Source organism: Lutjanus erythropterus, chromosome 14, assembly GCF_056507025.1.
Source record: "Lutjanus erythropterus isolate fLutEry1 chromosome 14, fLutEry1.hap2, whole genome shotgun sequence".
Classification (NCBI taxonomy): Eukaryota; Metazoa; Chordata; class Actinopteri; order Lutjaniformes; family Lutjanidae; genus Lutjanus; species Lutjanus erythropterus.
This window is the reverse complement of record NC_139330.1, coordinates 8,908,093-8,921,795: the sequence shown is the minus strand read 5'-3', so window position 1 is coordinate 8,921,795 and position 13,703 is coordinate 8,908,093. Positions and strand designations below refer to the sequence as shown.

The 13,703-nt window shown below is 40.2% G+C and overlaps 1 protein-coding gene across 1 annotated transcript in view; it reads left to right on the top strand.

The window, feature by feature from the left end:
* macrod2 (mono-ADP ribosylhydrolase 2) overlaps positions 1-13,703 on the top strand; it is a 551,038-nt gene that overhangs the window by 402,652 nt on the left and 134,683 nt on the right. The window contains exon 7 of the mRNA XM_084735639.1: positions 5,046-5,076. Within this exon, the coding sequence (XP_084591765.1) occupies positions 5,046-5,076 (31 nt within the window). The remainder of the gene's footprint in view (positions 1-5,045; positions 5,077-13,703) is intronic.

Sequence of the window (13,703 nt, the reverse complement as noted above, 5' to 3'; positions counted from 1 at the left end):
AGGTCATACGAGATACGTTCACAGATGCGTTTGAACTAGCCCGTGTAATGATTTAGAAGTAGACGGAAAAATCTTAAAATAATCCTAAAACGTATCAAGAGGCGATGAAGGGAGGCCGGTATGGAGGAAATGTGTTTATGTGTTAGAAGACGAGCTGACGCACTGTGGACCCGCTGTAGGCGTGAAAGGGAGACCTGGGTAACACCAACAGAAAGTGCATTACAGTAATCAAGTCTGGCTGTGATAAAAGCATGTATGACCCGTTCAAAATAGCTAAAAAATAAAAGAGACTTGACCTCAGATAAAAGCCTCAGCTGGAAAAAGCTCAATTTTATCACAGAGTTTATTTGCTTGTCTAGTTCAAAATCACTATCCATTATCAATCAACAGGATCAGCATATTAGCAGACTTCCCAGCATGCAACTCTCCTGAGACCATTCTTATATATATATGTCTCTAATACATTTCAAGATAAGTCATGGTTGTTGTTTCACAGTAATAAAAATATTGTGAACCGTGATGAGGATTAATTGTCTTGGAGCCAGGTTCAATCCTCAAAATTCTAGAAATGCAAATATTAAGGTCATACAAAGATAAAACTTGGCGGCAAGTGACAAAAGAGGAACAAAGCAAAATATTCTATTTTCAAATGTAGCCACGATATCCCCAAAAAGACAACAAAAAACATAAGAGAAAATGATTTTCTTTCCATCTTCTTGTGGTGAATATCAATTCTTCACTTAAGGCCTTAAACATTCCAAGTTTATAGGCTTCAATTTGAGCCCAATATGACCTTTTTATCTTCAAAATTACTCTTGCTATGGCGGAAAATCTTCACTATACCTCTAATCAGAGACAACTGAATCGGAAATCAAATTGAAATTGTATTAAGTCACAACCCCCTTGCACTTAAAATGTATTAAATTCACTGGGAGCAGTTTCACATATTGTCTTTGTGCCAACTGTGGAACAAAGTAGCTCCAACAGGAGCAGCTGCAGCTGTAAGATCTTAATACTCTTAAAACTGAGAAAATGGCAAAGGAAATTTATTGTTTTGTTTGTTAGTGTGACTAAAGGGTTTGAATTAGTTTGAATTATTACAAAATTCTATAAACTTGTCTTTTGAAATTCAGGAAACCTAACTTAAAGCTCCTCCAGGTAGTTTTTTAACTTGTTAGGAAACCGTCTCAGTTTAATACTGATGTCTCTGTATGACCCACATAAGCAAAGAATGAGTGTGAAGGTCAGCTGTTTCTATATCGCTGCCACTGGATTGGATTCTCCTTGAAATCAGATTAATTGAGCCCATTTTTACATTTTTAGCCAGTTAATCTCCAGGAGGTGATTTTTATTTAGATTGTTTTATTTTTGATGTTATATTTTGGGGTTATTATGGTGGAAACACTTCTGCTTTTGTCCACAGGGGTCTCTAAAATCCACACATAATGAACATTCATTATAGTGGTTTTAAATTACCTTAAGATTTTAATACAGGTGGTCACTAAGTATTTTTTTTTACAGTGCACTGCAGTAAACAGGTACTGATGTTCTCCTCTTGTTCACCTTTGCATTTGGAAAGTTCTATTTAACAGCCAAAGCTTTTAATGATTTTAACAAAACTTGAGTCTTATGCACGATCTTGAGCATGTTGACATTTACAGATATTGATTATCAGTAAGATTTATCATTACTGTGTAATTTATTGCCCGGTGTGTGGCTGATTTATGGATGAGAAGGAGACGCATCTGCCAAAATGCTCTCCAGGCTTCACGGTTTTATTGGATATATACGTCTCTTCACTTTTTGCAGTAACGGTCCTTTAAACAACTAAGTGACGTCTGCGTGTGCCACAAAGACGTCAGATCTTTACAGCATCCCGTTAAGTGATTACCTCATGCATTTTCACGCCGCAAAGATCAATACCCTGTAATGGATCAGCCGGGGAACTAATAAAGAAGATTTTAATTGATTATTCTGACGGTATGTCTTTGCCTCAGCCTGTGATGTGTGTTAAGGTTTAGTTGCCATCAGAGCAGAAGTTCAAGTTGAAGAGACTGACATCACGGCCTTTCAGCTGAGAGGCGATAACAAGGCTTCTGGCTCGGGAGCCGTTTGGCAGCCAAGGCTGGTTGGAGACATTGACAGGAAATAACGCTCATCTCGCCTGAAGATTAAATTAATTTAACTTCCTTCTTATTATTACACAGCTTCAAATAGATTTCTCCTGCTGAAGTAAATTTCGATTCCTGATTGCATTGGCTGTTGCCAAATGTAAAACTGAGATAATTTAGAGAGTAGCTAAAAGTATTGAGATTTTCACTGCTCTAAATGCCAAGATGGTGCATTGATTGTAAGTACACCTGTGTGAAGCTCTGCATTTCATTTGTGCAGTTGTTTGGACATCCTCTGGGCTTTTAAATACAAATTAGTTTAAATCTAAAATCCAATTTGCGCACCGCTGTTATTTCTTACTGGCTCTTTTCTCTCTGTTGGATGTTTGACCATTTTGGTGTCCTTACTCTCAGTGTGCCTCTCTGTATGTGCCATGGGCAGAGCTTGGCACAGGACTAAAAATGGCCATGCTTTTCCACGCTTCATCATCTGTGGTTTGTGTCAGACCCAGACAGTCATCTGGAAAGGTCAGCGCTTCGGTAAAAGATTTAAATCACCCCACAGAAGAAAGATTCACCTTGACAGGCGGAACCTGAAAACTGGTAAATAAGAACACAAACAGAGACTCATTCCTCTTCGCTCAAAGCAAGGACAAATGGACCGTTGCATTTCAAAGTGGGTGTCATAGGTTGTGTTGCTTAAGAGGAATCAAATCTTTTTAATCAACTGTTGGCTTTCTCAATATGTGAATTATGCTTATTTCCTCTCTCAGTTGAAAGACCTGCAAATTCGAACTCTGCCTGCTTGTGTAATCATTATATGAGGAGACTTTTATTTGCTCTCTTTCTCTTTCAGATCTATTAATTGTGTTTTTAAGTCTAAAATGAAGTGATCTTGGCACGGCTGCTAGCGACAGCGTGTTTCTAAATACAACTTGACAGGGTCACTGTGGCAAAACAAACTGTTGGGTTTAGTTTTGGCACGGGGAGAATTTGACATATGGTTGTAATTCTTTGATGAATCTCTGTAGTGTTTTGTTGTTCTATATTCATCCAGTTGTGAGCTGCTAGTGGAAATGTTTTCCTTTTTTTTTTCTTTTTTTTTACATTTGTCATCTTATTATATTAATGTTGTGGCCACGCCTTTTGATGAATGCAGGGACTAAAGCACGTATTCAGCTGCTTTTGAGGACAAATGGGACCTTTGAAAAAATCCTTTCTCTTTACTGTTTATTAATATACTTAAAAAGATGAATGTGAAATAGGGAAGCTTACAGCGAGGCCTATGTATCATAATATATTTGCTCACAGAAGTAAAGAATAATGAAACTATTTTCAGCAATAAAGCCATGCTTGAATAATATGTCTGCTGCAAAGTGCTACAAAGCAAGGACTATTACAAGGTGGTTACTTTTTATAATCTTTTTGGAAAAGACAGCCATAAATATATGCAGGTTTTTGCTCTTTAGCTTATGAAAATATTCAAAATATGTATTCTGATTCTCTGCATGTCTGTTTTGTTTTTTGTCCCCACACTTTAGTGACTGGTGGGATGTTATTGATTCCTCATATTGATCCAAATGTAGCAAGAGTGACTTTGTGATTTTGTTTTTAGCTTTCCTGTTATTTGAGTCAAATGCACTGAAAAGCGGCGTGCTGTGATGTCCTTGTTGTTATTCAGACACAGCTGGGTCACTGTTGGCAGTTTGCATCTCAACCTTCCTCAGAATTAAATCTCTCTAGCCATCTATTTAGCTATCAAATTTAAATTAAAGGCATGCACCAATAGGATGAGACAAACTTTTGTATGTGAAGCCACCTCAGTTCTCAAGTTCCACAAACATCTGTGGAAGAGGAGGTCTGTGTGTAAGTTTGGGCTGTAGGCGACAGACAGGATCAATCGACCTCATTTGGATATTCATGTGCTGAAGATTATTAAGCAGCGAGTAAGCTCCACGTGTACCTATGAATTCACATGAGCCTGATCCACCGTACCCTCGAGCAACATATGCAAACTACGTCTGTTATGGGCATTAAGTATGGGTATTGAGTACTAATAGGCTGTCACAATCATCGGTGCAACAGTACAGGGTAGAATATTGCCTCTTTAACACGGCAGCGTGATTGTGAAAATCCATCTAATATATGTGTCCAGGAGGAATTTAATGTGCCTGTTTATGGAAGTTGAGAGAAAAATACAGGAAAGTGCTGTATATTTGTGAATATTTGGGTAGCTTGTTCGCTACATTCGTTGGGTCCTTAGGACAGACAACAGGCTTAGGAAGTTTCTGTAACGAGGCACCTAGTTTGGAATTAATGGCAACTCTGCAGTTTTAACACCTTGCAAAGTCATCCAGTGGTCCTGATTGGACCCTTTAGGGGGCTGGTTCTGGTCCACAGGTCGTATGTTTGACACCTGTGATATGGAGTAAAGGACTAGGGAATGCACTATTCCCAGAACCTGTCAGTGACAGGTTCCCACAAATAGAGTAACACAAGTCTCTGTGTGTGTGTGTGTTTGGGAACAATACAGTTCTACATAAGCATTGCAGGGATTCTGGCAAGTGATATTGTAAATTGCTCCTCTTGGGAGTGAACAAGGGAAGCAGTAGAGGTAAACAGCAAACATAGGAAGGTAAACAGTGGGCGTCCTACAGTTTAATACAGATATATGTAATGATGCAATGTTTACTTGTTGATGTTTCAGTTTTTATCCTGGCTTGTTAACACAAATTCTGAGTTTAGTGTGTTTTACAATGAAAGGAAAAGAAGTAAAAGACTGACAAGTAAAAGCTAATTGGCTTTCAACATCTTGGGCAGGAGCGATTTTACCTCAGTTGTAGTTCATCTAGTGCTTAATGAGATTGATGCTACTCATTTGTTAAATCTATGTGAACACGTTTTGACTTTTATTTCTCTTGTTTCTCTGCACAGGCCTTCCCATGTATATCCACAGGCATCTATGGTAAGTTTAATCCTTCTTATTTTGTTTGGCTTACTTTAACCTTGTGTTTTGTCTTTTGCGTTATACACACACGTAACATCCTGCGCACATTAACACCGTGTACCGGCCTCGTGTTTATTCTATATTAATACTATATTACTATATAAGGCTTTGTCTTTGAAGAAGAATGCAGTTGAAACAGACCAACAAGTTCACCTTACACCATGTTGCACAAAGACGCAACCTAGTGAAAGGTGAACAAACTGTAGACCCTGAGCAATGCTTGTGCTCCCTCATGGGAGCAGGCCTGATATGCAGAGAGGCATCGCAGGCAAACAGCGAGTGTGCTCATTAGACTTAAACAAAGTCACATTGAAAACATGCCAAACTTGTTGATGTAAACAGGCTTTGAAGTTATGGTGGCAAAAAAGATGCTAGGTGTGAGAAACTACACAGTTTATATAGTATAATATGGTGCATTCCTTCTGCTGAGGAGACGTAATTATCTTCTCGGCGTTCTGACATACTGTATACAGTGTATGCCCTGCATTGAATTTGCATAAAGGCTCTAATAATCCCAGTGGGTGCCAAATACGTGAGGATTAATTAACATGCTAATTTTCATTTGCTATCACTACCAACAAGTCAGCAGCAACGTGGTTCTATAAAAGCAGTCACAACTCTGGTAAACTTATGAATAATTTCAAATTACTTAAATGCTTATTTTGTGTATCACGGTGCTTTTGTTTTTGTTTAAATAAAGGCCAGTATGAGCCAGACACACATGAGCAGGTATCTGTGATTGTTTAAGCATCTTATGAGAGTTGTTAGGTGCTCTGATCACAAATAACAGCCAAGGATATTAAGACCTTTTTACAAGACCAGGTGCTCCCTATGGTGCAAACACTGTTCTCATATATGTGCAGAATAATGTTAACACCCCGGGCCCAGTGCAAAAGAAATTCAGAAGCGGTTTCATACGCACCAAAGTGAACTCATAACCTGTCCGTGGCCTCCTTAGTTATCTAAACCAAATATTAATCCTTCATGGGTTTACATCTCTATCATCACTGAAAGAACTGGAGGCTTTACTTTGAAAAGAATGATGTAATCCACATCTAAAAAATTTCAGGGTAGAAAACCAAGGAGGATTGAAGCTGTTCTGAAGAATAAATATGCCCTTATTCTGTTTAGATGCTCAACAATTAATATATTTCTGTTTTTCTCTTTTTTGTCCAAGCCGTGTTTGCTTCTAAGCTATATTTTCTCTGCTGCGGATACAAGCTTTATATCAGACATTACATTTTTTGATATGTTCCACTCGTGTCATTGTGTTGAGGTTTTGTTCTAAACAAGGTTGGCAACCTTTCAACAAATAGCTAATTTACTAAACCTACTGCAAATTACAGTTATGGCTGAAATTTTTGCATCGCAGCGTGTTTTCAGTTTACACTTATGGTGTAAATGAGGACAGCTGAGTTACTTGAATGCAGTGCTGCTAATTAAGACCTGATGCTGCGCTGGTTAACTGTACATGCAGACATTTGCAGCTGAGTAGCAAAATGCAAGTGAAGCATCACCTGTCATTGTTCTTCTTCTTCTTTTTTTTTTTTTTTTTTTTTTACAAGTATCACACTTGCTGAAAAAGGATCTTTCTTAGGGTACAAACACTCCAAGTGCACTGCCAAACACAATATATTGGTTTGAGAAGCAAACGCCATATTTTGGAAATGCAAAAATGCACTTCTTTTTTCAGTAAATGGGAGGTTGAACGGCTGTGGCTCAGGAGGTAGAACCACAGGGTTGGCTGTTTGGTCCCCAGCGTTTTGATCCCTGGCTCCTCCTGTCCAGGTGGCAAAGTTACCTTGAACAAGACACTGAACTCTGAGTTGCTCCCGATGGACAGCGCCTTTCATGGCAGCTCCACAGCCATCGGTGTGTGAATGTGAGTGTGAATGGGTGAAAAGCTTGTAAAGCGCTGTGTCCATTAGGGTAGAAAAGCACTATATAAATGCAGTCCATTTACCAAATGTAGTTCAATTAATAACACACTCATGACTGCAAGCATGAGGTAGGAACTTAGAAGCCCCTAAATCTCAGTACTGGTGGCATACATGAAAACAGACCTGTCAGATTTGTAAAAAATCCTATTAGATGCGTTTTTTATATAGGTGTAAGTTTTTCTCATGTCTACCTGGGTTTAAAGAATTTAAAGACACTTTAAAGCAATTATAAATGTGTGGGGAGGCAATCATTTGTCGCTTCATGGGGCTTATACAGTGTTGGGGGACCATGGCTTTTAGGTCCGCCCAAGAAATCCTGAACATTTTAACCGTCTAAGTCCAGGATTCTGTACTACTAATAATCTTTTCATGTGTTTTCAGCAACTGACATGTATAATGTATTTTGAAGAAAAAGCTTTTTTTTACATGGACTTTAAGACATTTAATGTCAGCCACAGGGAAACATCAAAACAGCCTCTTTTCACACATGTGAATTACTGACTGTTTTTCCCCTAAGAAGTCATAAGAACATGATGCAATTTCCTTCCAAAGCCATCAGTCTTCCTCCTTTATCAACCTTGTATTCTAACTAACTGGCAGCTGTCACCAAGCTGCACACTGAAACACTAAGGATCCAAACACATCCTGCAAATCACTGATTATTGGGTCTGACAAACTGATGGTGTGCTCATTAAACCAGCCAGAAACACACAGCAACAGGCTTGCTTGTTTTGTTTTTTTTCGTTCCTAACCAGTTTCGGGGTGAAAAAAGGGCATCTTCCATGTTATTAAAACGCAATGTGCTGATCTGATTTCGCTACGATTAGAGACATAGCTGAGATGCACTCACTGGATTTAAAAAATGAATACCTAATTATGGTGCAGTTGTTTGGAGTTCAGCAAGCTGCCCATTTATTTTACAGCGATTGAAAAATCAGACAGCTGCAGGCTATATGTAAATGCCCAGTCTGCACAGTCAAATATCTACCATGCATGTGAATGGGTAGTAGATATTCCGAGTGGTCAAGCATCCTGATACACAGCATAGCATACACTTTTAAGTGCAGCCCAGCGTGTGCACTAAAGAGAGCTTTCGTGCTTATAAATCACTAGATGTTTATAATTATACTCCATGCTGGATAGAACTCATCCCTCCTGGGATATTTGAACATTTTCCACCCATCACTTCTGCGATTCGCACAGTTTACTGCACAACAACTCCTCATCATTTCCTCTCACCAGTTCTCTCAGCAATATTGTCTGTTTTCTGCCACCTGTCTGTGCACGCATCTCAAAATGGTTATTACTGAAGTGTTAATGATAAGAAGGGCTAAAGTTGTAATTTCTTTCTCACTCTTTTTCTCTCATTCCCTCCCTCCCGCTCCCTGCGTGTCCCTCCCTTGCTGGTTATTTCCCAGCACATTTTACAGTCAGTGATGATAAGTTCAGCAGTCATTTCTGTAAAATTCATTCCCTCTTCTCATATTTTCTTGTCAAAAACTTTAGTGTGGCCCCGAAGTAATTATGTGAACGTGTTAGTTACTCGTTAGTGCCTGAAAAACAGCCGCAAATCCTCAGTGAACTTGTAAGTCCATGACTCATATTCTGACTTGTTAACTACTTTGGCAAATCCTCAGTAAATTAACTCAAATGATTGACAGAACAAAAGTATTGCTTTTAGAATATGAAAAATTGAGACGGTGATAACACATTTGCTTTACTTTTTGAATTAAAGAAATCATAGAACAGAACTCCCCCACAGTCTCGCTTGCTGCTGAATTATTTTATTAGATCGAAACCTTCTGTCAGTCTGACCTTTAAACAGGGATGTTGGCACCATCAAGCCACTTCCATTTTTATATACCTACATAGGATTTGCCTCAATAATCCATCAGTACTCAGCCCATCATCAGTCAAACAATAGTATTTAAAATATTCAAAATCACACAATTCCAACATGTATGTGCCCTGAGATGCTCCCAAAAGTCCAAAAATTCACAAGTAAAAAGGGCAAAGCAAAAAAAAAATCATTAAACTATAAACATACTTTGAGTATATCCATTAAATAATCACTAGTCAAGGATGTTTAAAATTGAATAAATGCCATTTCATCAATGAATTATTACACAAACGTCCATATCATTGAAATAGTGACAAACATGATTGAGATCAGGCATAAAATATTTCAGTGAATAACTCAGTCGATGCATATTATCCAACAATTAATGATTTAGTGAATGTCCAACTCCAGAATACATTTAATTTAATCAATTACAGCATTTGTTATTTCTGTATAACAGACTGTTGCTGTGGATGCGGTTCTGATTCTGGAGGTGCAATAAATCTGTAAAATCATTTTGAAATTAATATTTTGTGTGAAACTTGATTTTTTGGGGGTAAGTAAAAAGGAAAGTAATGTACAGTGAGCAGGTCATTATGGCAATATAAACCCTGACAGAGTGATGCAGAAGCCAAATTCAAAGCAGAGGGGTCTTGAATCACCCAGATTGGGTGCTATACAGAAATAACAAAATTTAGAATTTACCAATCAGAATTGAGTATTTAACAAATTATGCAAAATATATCTGGACCACCTTGCCTAGAATGACTGACCTTTTAGAAAATACAAGATTTTTCTAAATGAAATAAAAAAATAAAATGAAGAAAAGTCAGAAAATTGATAGAGACATCGATTTTCCAAATAGATATGTGGCATTTTAAAGCAGCTCTGTGATCGTGACACATAGGCGAGTCGAACACATGCAGCAGGGAGAGGCTTTGTACAGTACGCTGCTGACGAGGGCACTACATACTGCTCTATTTCTTGTGCGAGCCCGTCATAGCACTCCACCAGCAGCCCCTCACATCAAACGGGTAGGTTGTGCAGAGCCAAGCATGCAGCAGAGGGGGGGAATTAAACAGCCTATTCAATAAATAAACAGCTTAGCGCTTCCCATAACTGCATCACTATAGAACAATACAACTGATTAAGACTGAAGATCTTCACACAGCAGAGGGCAAATAGAGGAGGGACTTTCAAAAGGAACTACAGTATAGTACAGTGCTGTGATGTTATTTTCTAAGACCCCTCCCTGTGCCCCCTGAGAACTGCCATGTTCTGAAAGAGGCCCTGCTCTCTTGTCAGGCGTTTTGACATTTTCTGTACATTTTAGATAACCTTTAAGGTCAACTTCCATTTCAGCAATCTAAACAAAAGCTTTTTAGTGTGAAAGGCACATCTTCCAGATCTCTCTCTATCTGTGTCTCATTCTGTCTCCCTCTGTGTCTGCAGAATACACAAAGCTATAGTTTTATATATGTGCACACGGTCACGCACCCAGGTATTTAACGTATGCACACGTGCTTGACCCATTTTTACGCTTGAGTTGTAGTCGAAAAACAAATCCTGTGCCGCCAACATTGTGACAGAGAGGAATCAGGAACAAGTTATCCAAGGCCTTTGTGGTGAGAAAAACAGATTTGTCAGGAAAGCTAATGCTAATTGACACTCTGTTTCACGCCTCCATATTCCAGGAGACTCAGTCACAATTGACAGATGATGGCAGAACAGGGAGGTTGGGTGTAGCAGGGGTGCGCAGGGGGTACCTTAGACGCTCGGAAAGAAAAATGAGGGCTCACACTGCGCTGACAGTCCAATCCCTCAGTCCGGCCCATTAGCCACAACAGAATTTCTGCACGGATAGTGTGTCGGAGGTACCACCCATAAACAAACTGGTGCCCACCATGGGCCACGAGGTCACCCAGCATGATAGAGGTTATTAAGTGCTGCTCCTGTTTGCACATCAATCACAGCCATGCGACCTGGGTTTAAATGGATTATTCCTTCCAAGGAGGAGACACCTCTCAATGTCTCACAAGATCAGTGCCAAGAGTCCAACTACCTAGACTTAGAGAGGTCATTTTCTGTTTTTGTATCCCTGTCTCACCTGTCTTTCCTCCAATACATTCTCTTGTCTCTTATAGTCCTTCTCCCTCACACGTTGTTACTCATTTATTGTTTATACACCAAAATTAGCATGTATATGTAGATTATTTAAATACAGTTAATATGTTGATTGAGAATAATGCTACTCTCATTACTTAATAAGACAAAATGCATTGGAGACTGGAAGACATACATGCATTTAACTTGCAGGACAGACAGTGGGTGTTTGCAGTACATGGTGTAATTTGAAACTTGTGTGAGTAAAATTTGTGTAGCAACTGACAAGCAGACTCAAAATTAAATGATTCATTTGTAATCATAATTTTGACTCGGTTCTTGATGCCCAACCCTACCCATTACCGAGGGCCAGTTGTTCTCTTTCCCACTGACAACAAAAGCCAGATGTTATTGGTGTCAGTGGGGTTTTTTTTTTGTCCAGTGTAAAAGGGGCTTTAGACAGGAATATGAATGCTCACACACAAGCAGAGATACTTGCTCAAGCAAAGCCACATGCATAAAATTCCAATTCCAAGATGCATTGTGGACCATTTAGCCTTGTGGAGATCACTTCTAAGCTGAAAGAGCACTTTCCAGTAGCCTTGTAATGAGCTGTACAGTTTAGGAGGCACCTGCTAAGATCAATCTTATCACACAGCGGAGGGCTCACTGGCACAATGCGAAAGCAAGGACATGAACATTAAGTCTACTACTAACCTGACAGATGCCATCCCACGCAAATGCATTTATAACCCTATCAAAACAATCAGAGGCCCTCTTCTTAGGACAAATATCTGCCTGTTTACTGCTCACCCTCCACCTTTGGCTCATCTGTCTCTGTGACTGATCTGAGGATTGTTGACAGAGGAGTTTTAGCTCTGACTGGTGGCTGTGGGAGATATGCGGATGTAATCCACCCGAGCTCTACTGGTATGTCCGTGCTGCCATTCTACTGTACTGTCCAGATCAAAGTTGTCAAGCAGCTAAGAGTTTTTTTTTCCTCCAGCCAGCATCGTGCTCTGGCTCTCTTCATCCCCGTCTAGGATTAGGAAGGTTGGAGACGTACATGGCACCTTATCTCTCGGCAGCGATGGCTTGCTGCTAGCTTGCCAGAGATGGCCTGGGTGCATTCCCCCTTCTCTTAAAACCCAGGGTTTACTACAGGGAGCTTAGCCCAGCTGGGTTGGGAATTTCAAGGTACATAGGAGCAACGTGCTGTATCAGTGGGTAGCAGAGTGTGCGCTCAGTGGGAACAGCAGCTTCGTAGCCCATTTAACTGAGTCACACAGTGTGCATTGTACTCAACACTAGCCTTGCTCTACCATTTTCATGGATGATAAGCCAAATGTAAAAATACCTCCCACCCACAGGACAATAGATTTAGGCCTTTGAGAAACTTGGTTGAGCATTAAACTTTTGCATATCATCATACACTCTTCAGGATGTTTTTAAAAAGCAAAATGTCAGGTGTTAATTTTAGCATGTAGGACAAAGCATGCCATCACCTATATGGAATGTTTCCAAGGAAGGTCATCATCTGTTGTGCCACGGAGGCTGCTCTCTTTCTTCCTGCCTCTTTTTCTGCCTGTCTTCCTCACATAGCACCCTCCCATCCCTCTTTGTCTCTGTCTCCTTCTGTGGGCTGCAAAGTCGGTCATGGTCACAGCCCTGCCGTGTCCCAGTGTTGGTGTAGAGAAGAGCTCCGGGCCATTTGACACCCACGCTTTGGCGTCTAGAGTCCTGGGGCGCTCCTCTGTCCTCCACCCCGGGTCACCTCACCTCTCCTCTGGGCCCTGATGGGGTGACAACCCACCCCCACCCCCCTCACTTTCCAGATGAACACACAGGACTGCTGCCCTCAACTAGAGCAGCCCTCAACGGTGCCACACTTAATGATTTCCTCCTGCTTCCCAAACCACGATCAACTAATCTACTTTGTATTATATTGTGCTTAACTGATTCCACCCTGCCTGTCTGTTATAACAAGTGTCTTTTGAGGCAGCAGTCAGATGGTCTGTGCCCTACTTTGTTCATTAAAGTTCCCATGAAACAGCTAGCAGAGTGCTTATTAGATACGTGTTTCTTGTAAGAAAAAAAAAAAAAAAAAAAAAGGAACTTGCTGCGGGCATTCGTTGGCGTTTACAGTAGCTAATTGTGCTTTACTATTCCCTAAAGACAGGGAAGAGACTGCAATATGGAGGTGGTGTTCTTGCTGGGTTTAGTTCTCAGCACCCTGTTTTAGTCGAGTTAAAGTATGTTAGCAAACAGCTATCTGCCGTTAGTTTGGTTTGCCCCAAACTATAAGCCAAAACCAGCAATAACACCAACTCTGTGCTGTATTCCCTGTCAGATTCAGAAGCTGTGTTTGTCCTGATGATGCTTCTGAGTCTGGTTCTGTTGCCAGCTAACAGAAGCTAAAAGTTAGCTTAGTTAATAATAACCTAAAGCCATCGGCCCATCAGGAAACTCTGCAATTAAATAACCGCGAGTTGAAGCTGAGCAGCCGGAGGACATCAGAAGGGAACCAGAAAATATTTTCTCCATAATCACCCGAATCAGTGGATAAAGTTACACAGTTGTGCTTTAGTACAGTGAGGCTTGGCACCCAGAAACACTCCACTCGCCTCTGGTGAATGGATATATTTGTCTTCCATGCTCCGCTGCATCATGAGCGAGAATTATTGGATGCAAATTTAGTGTAC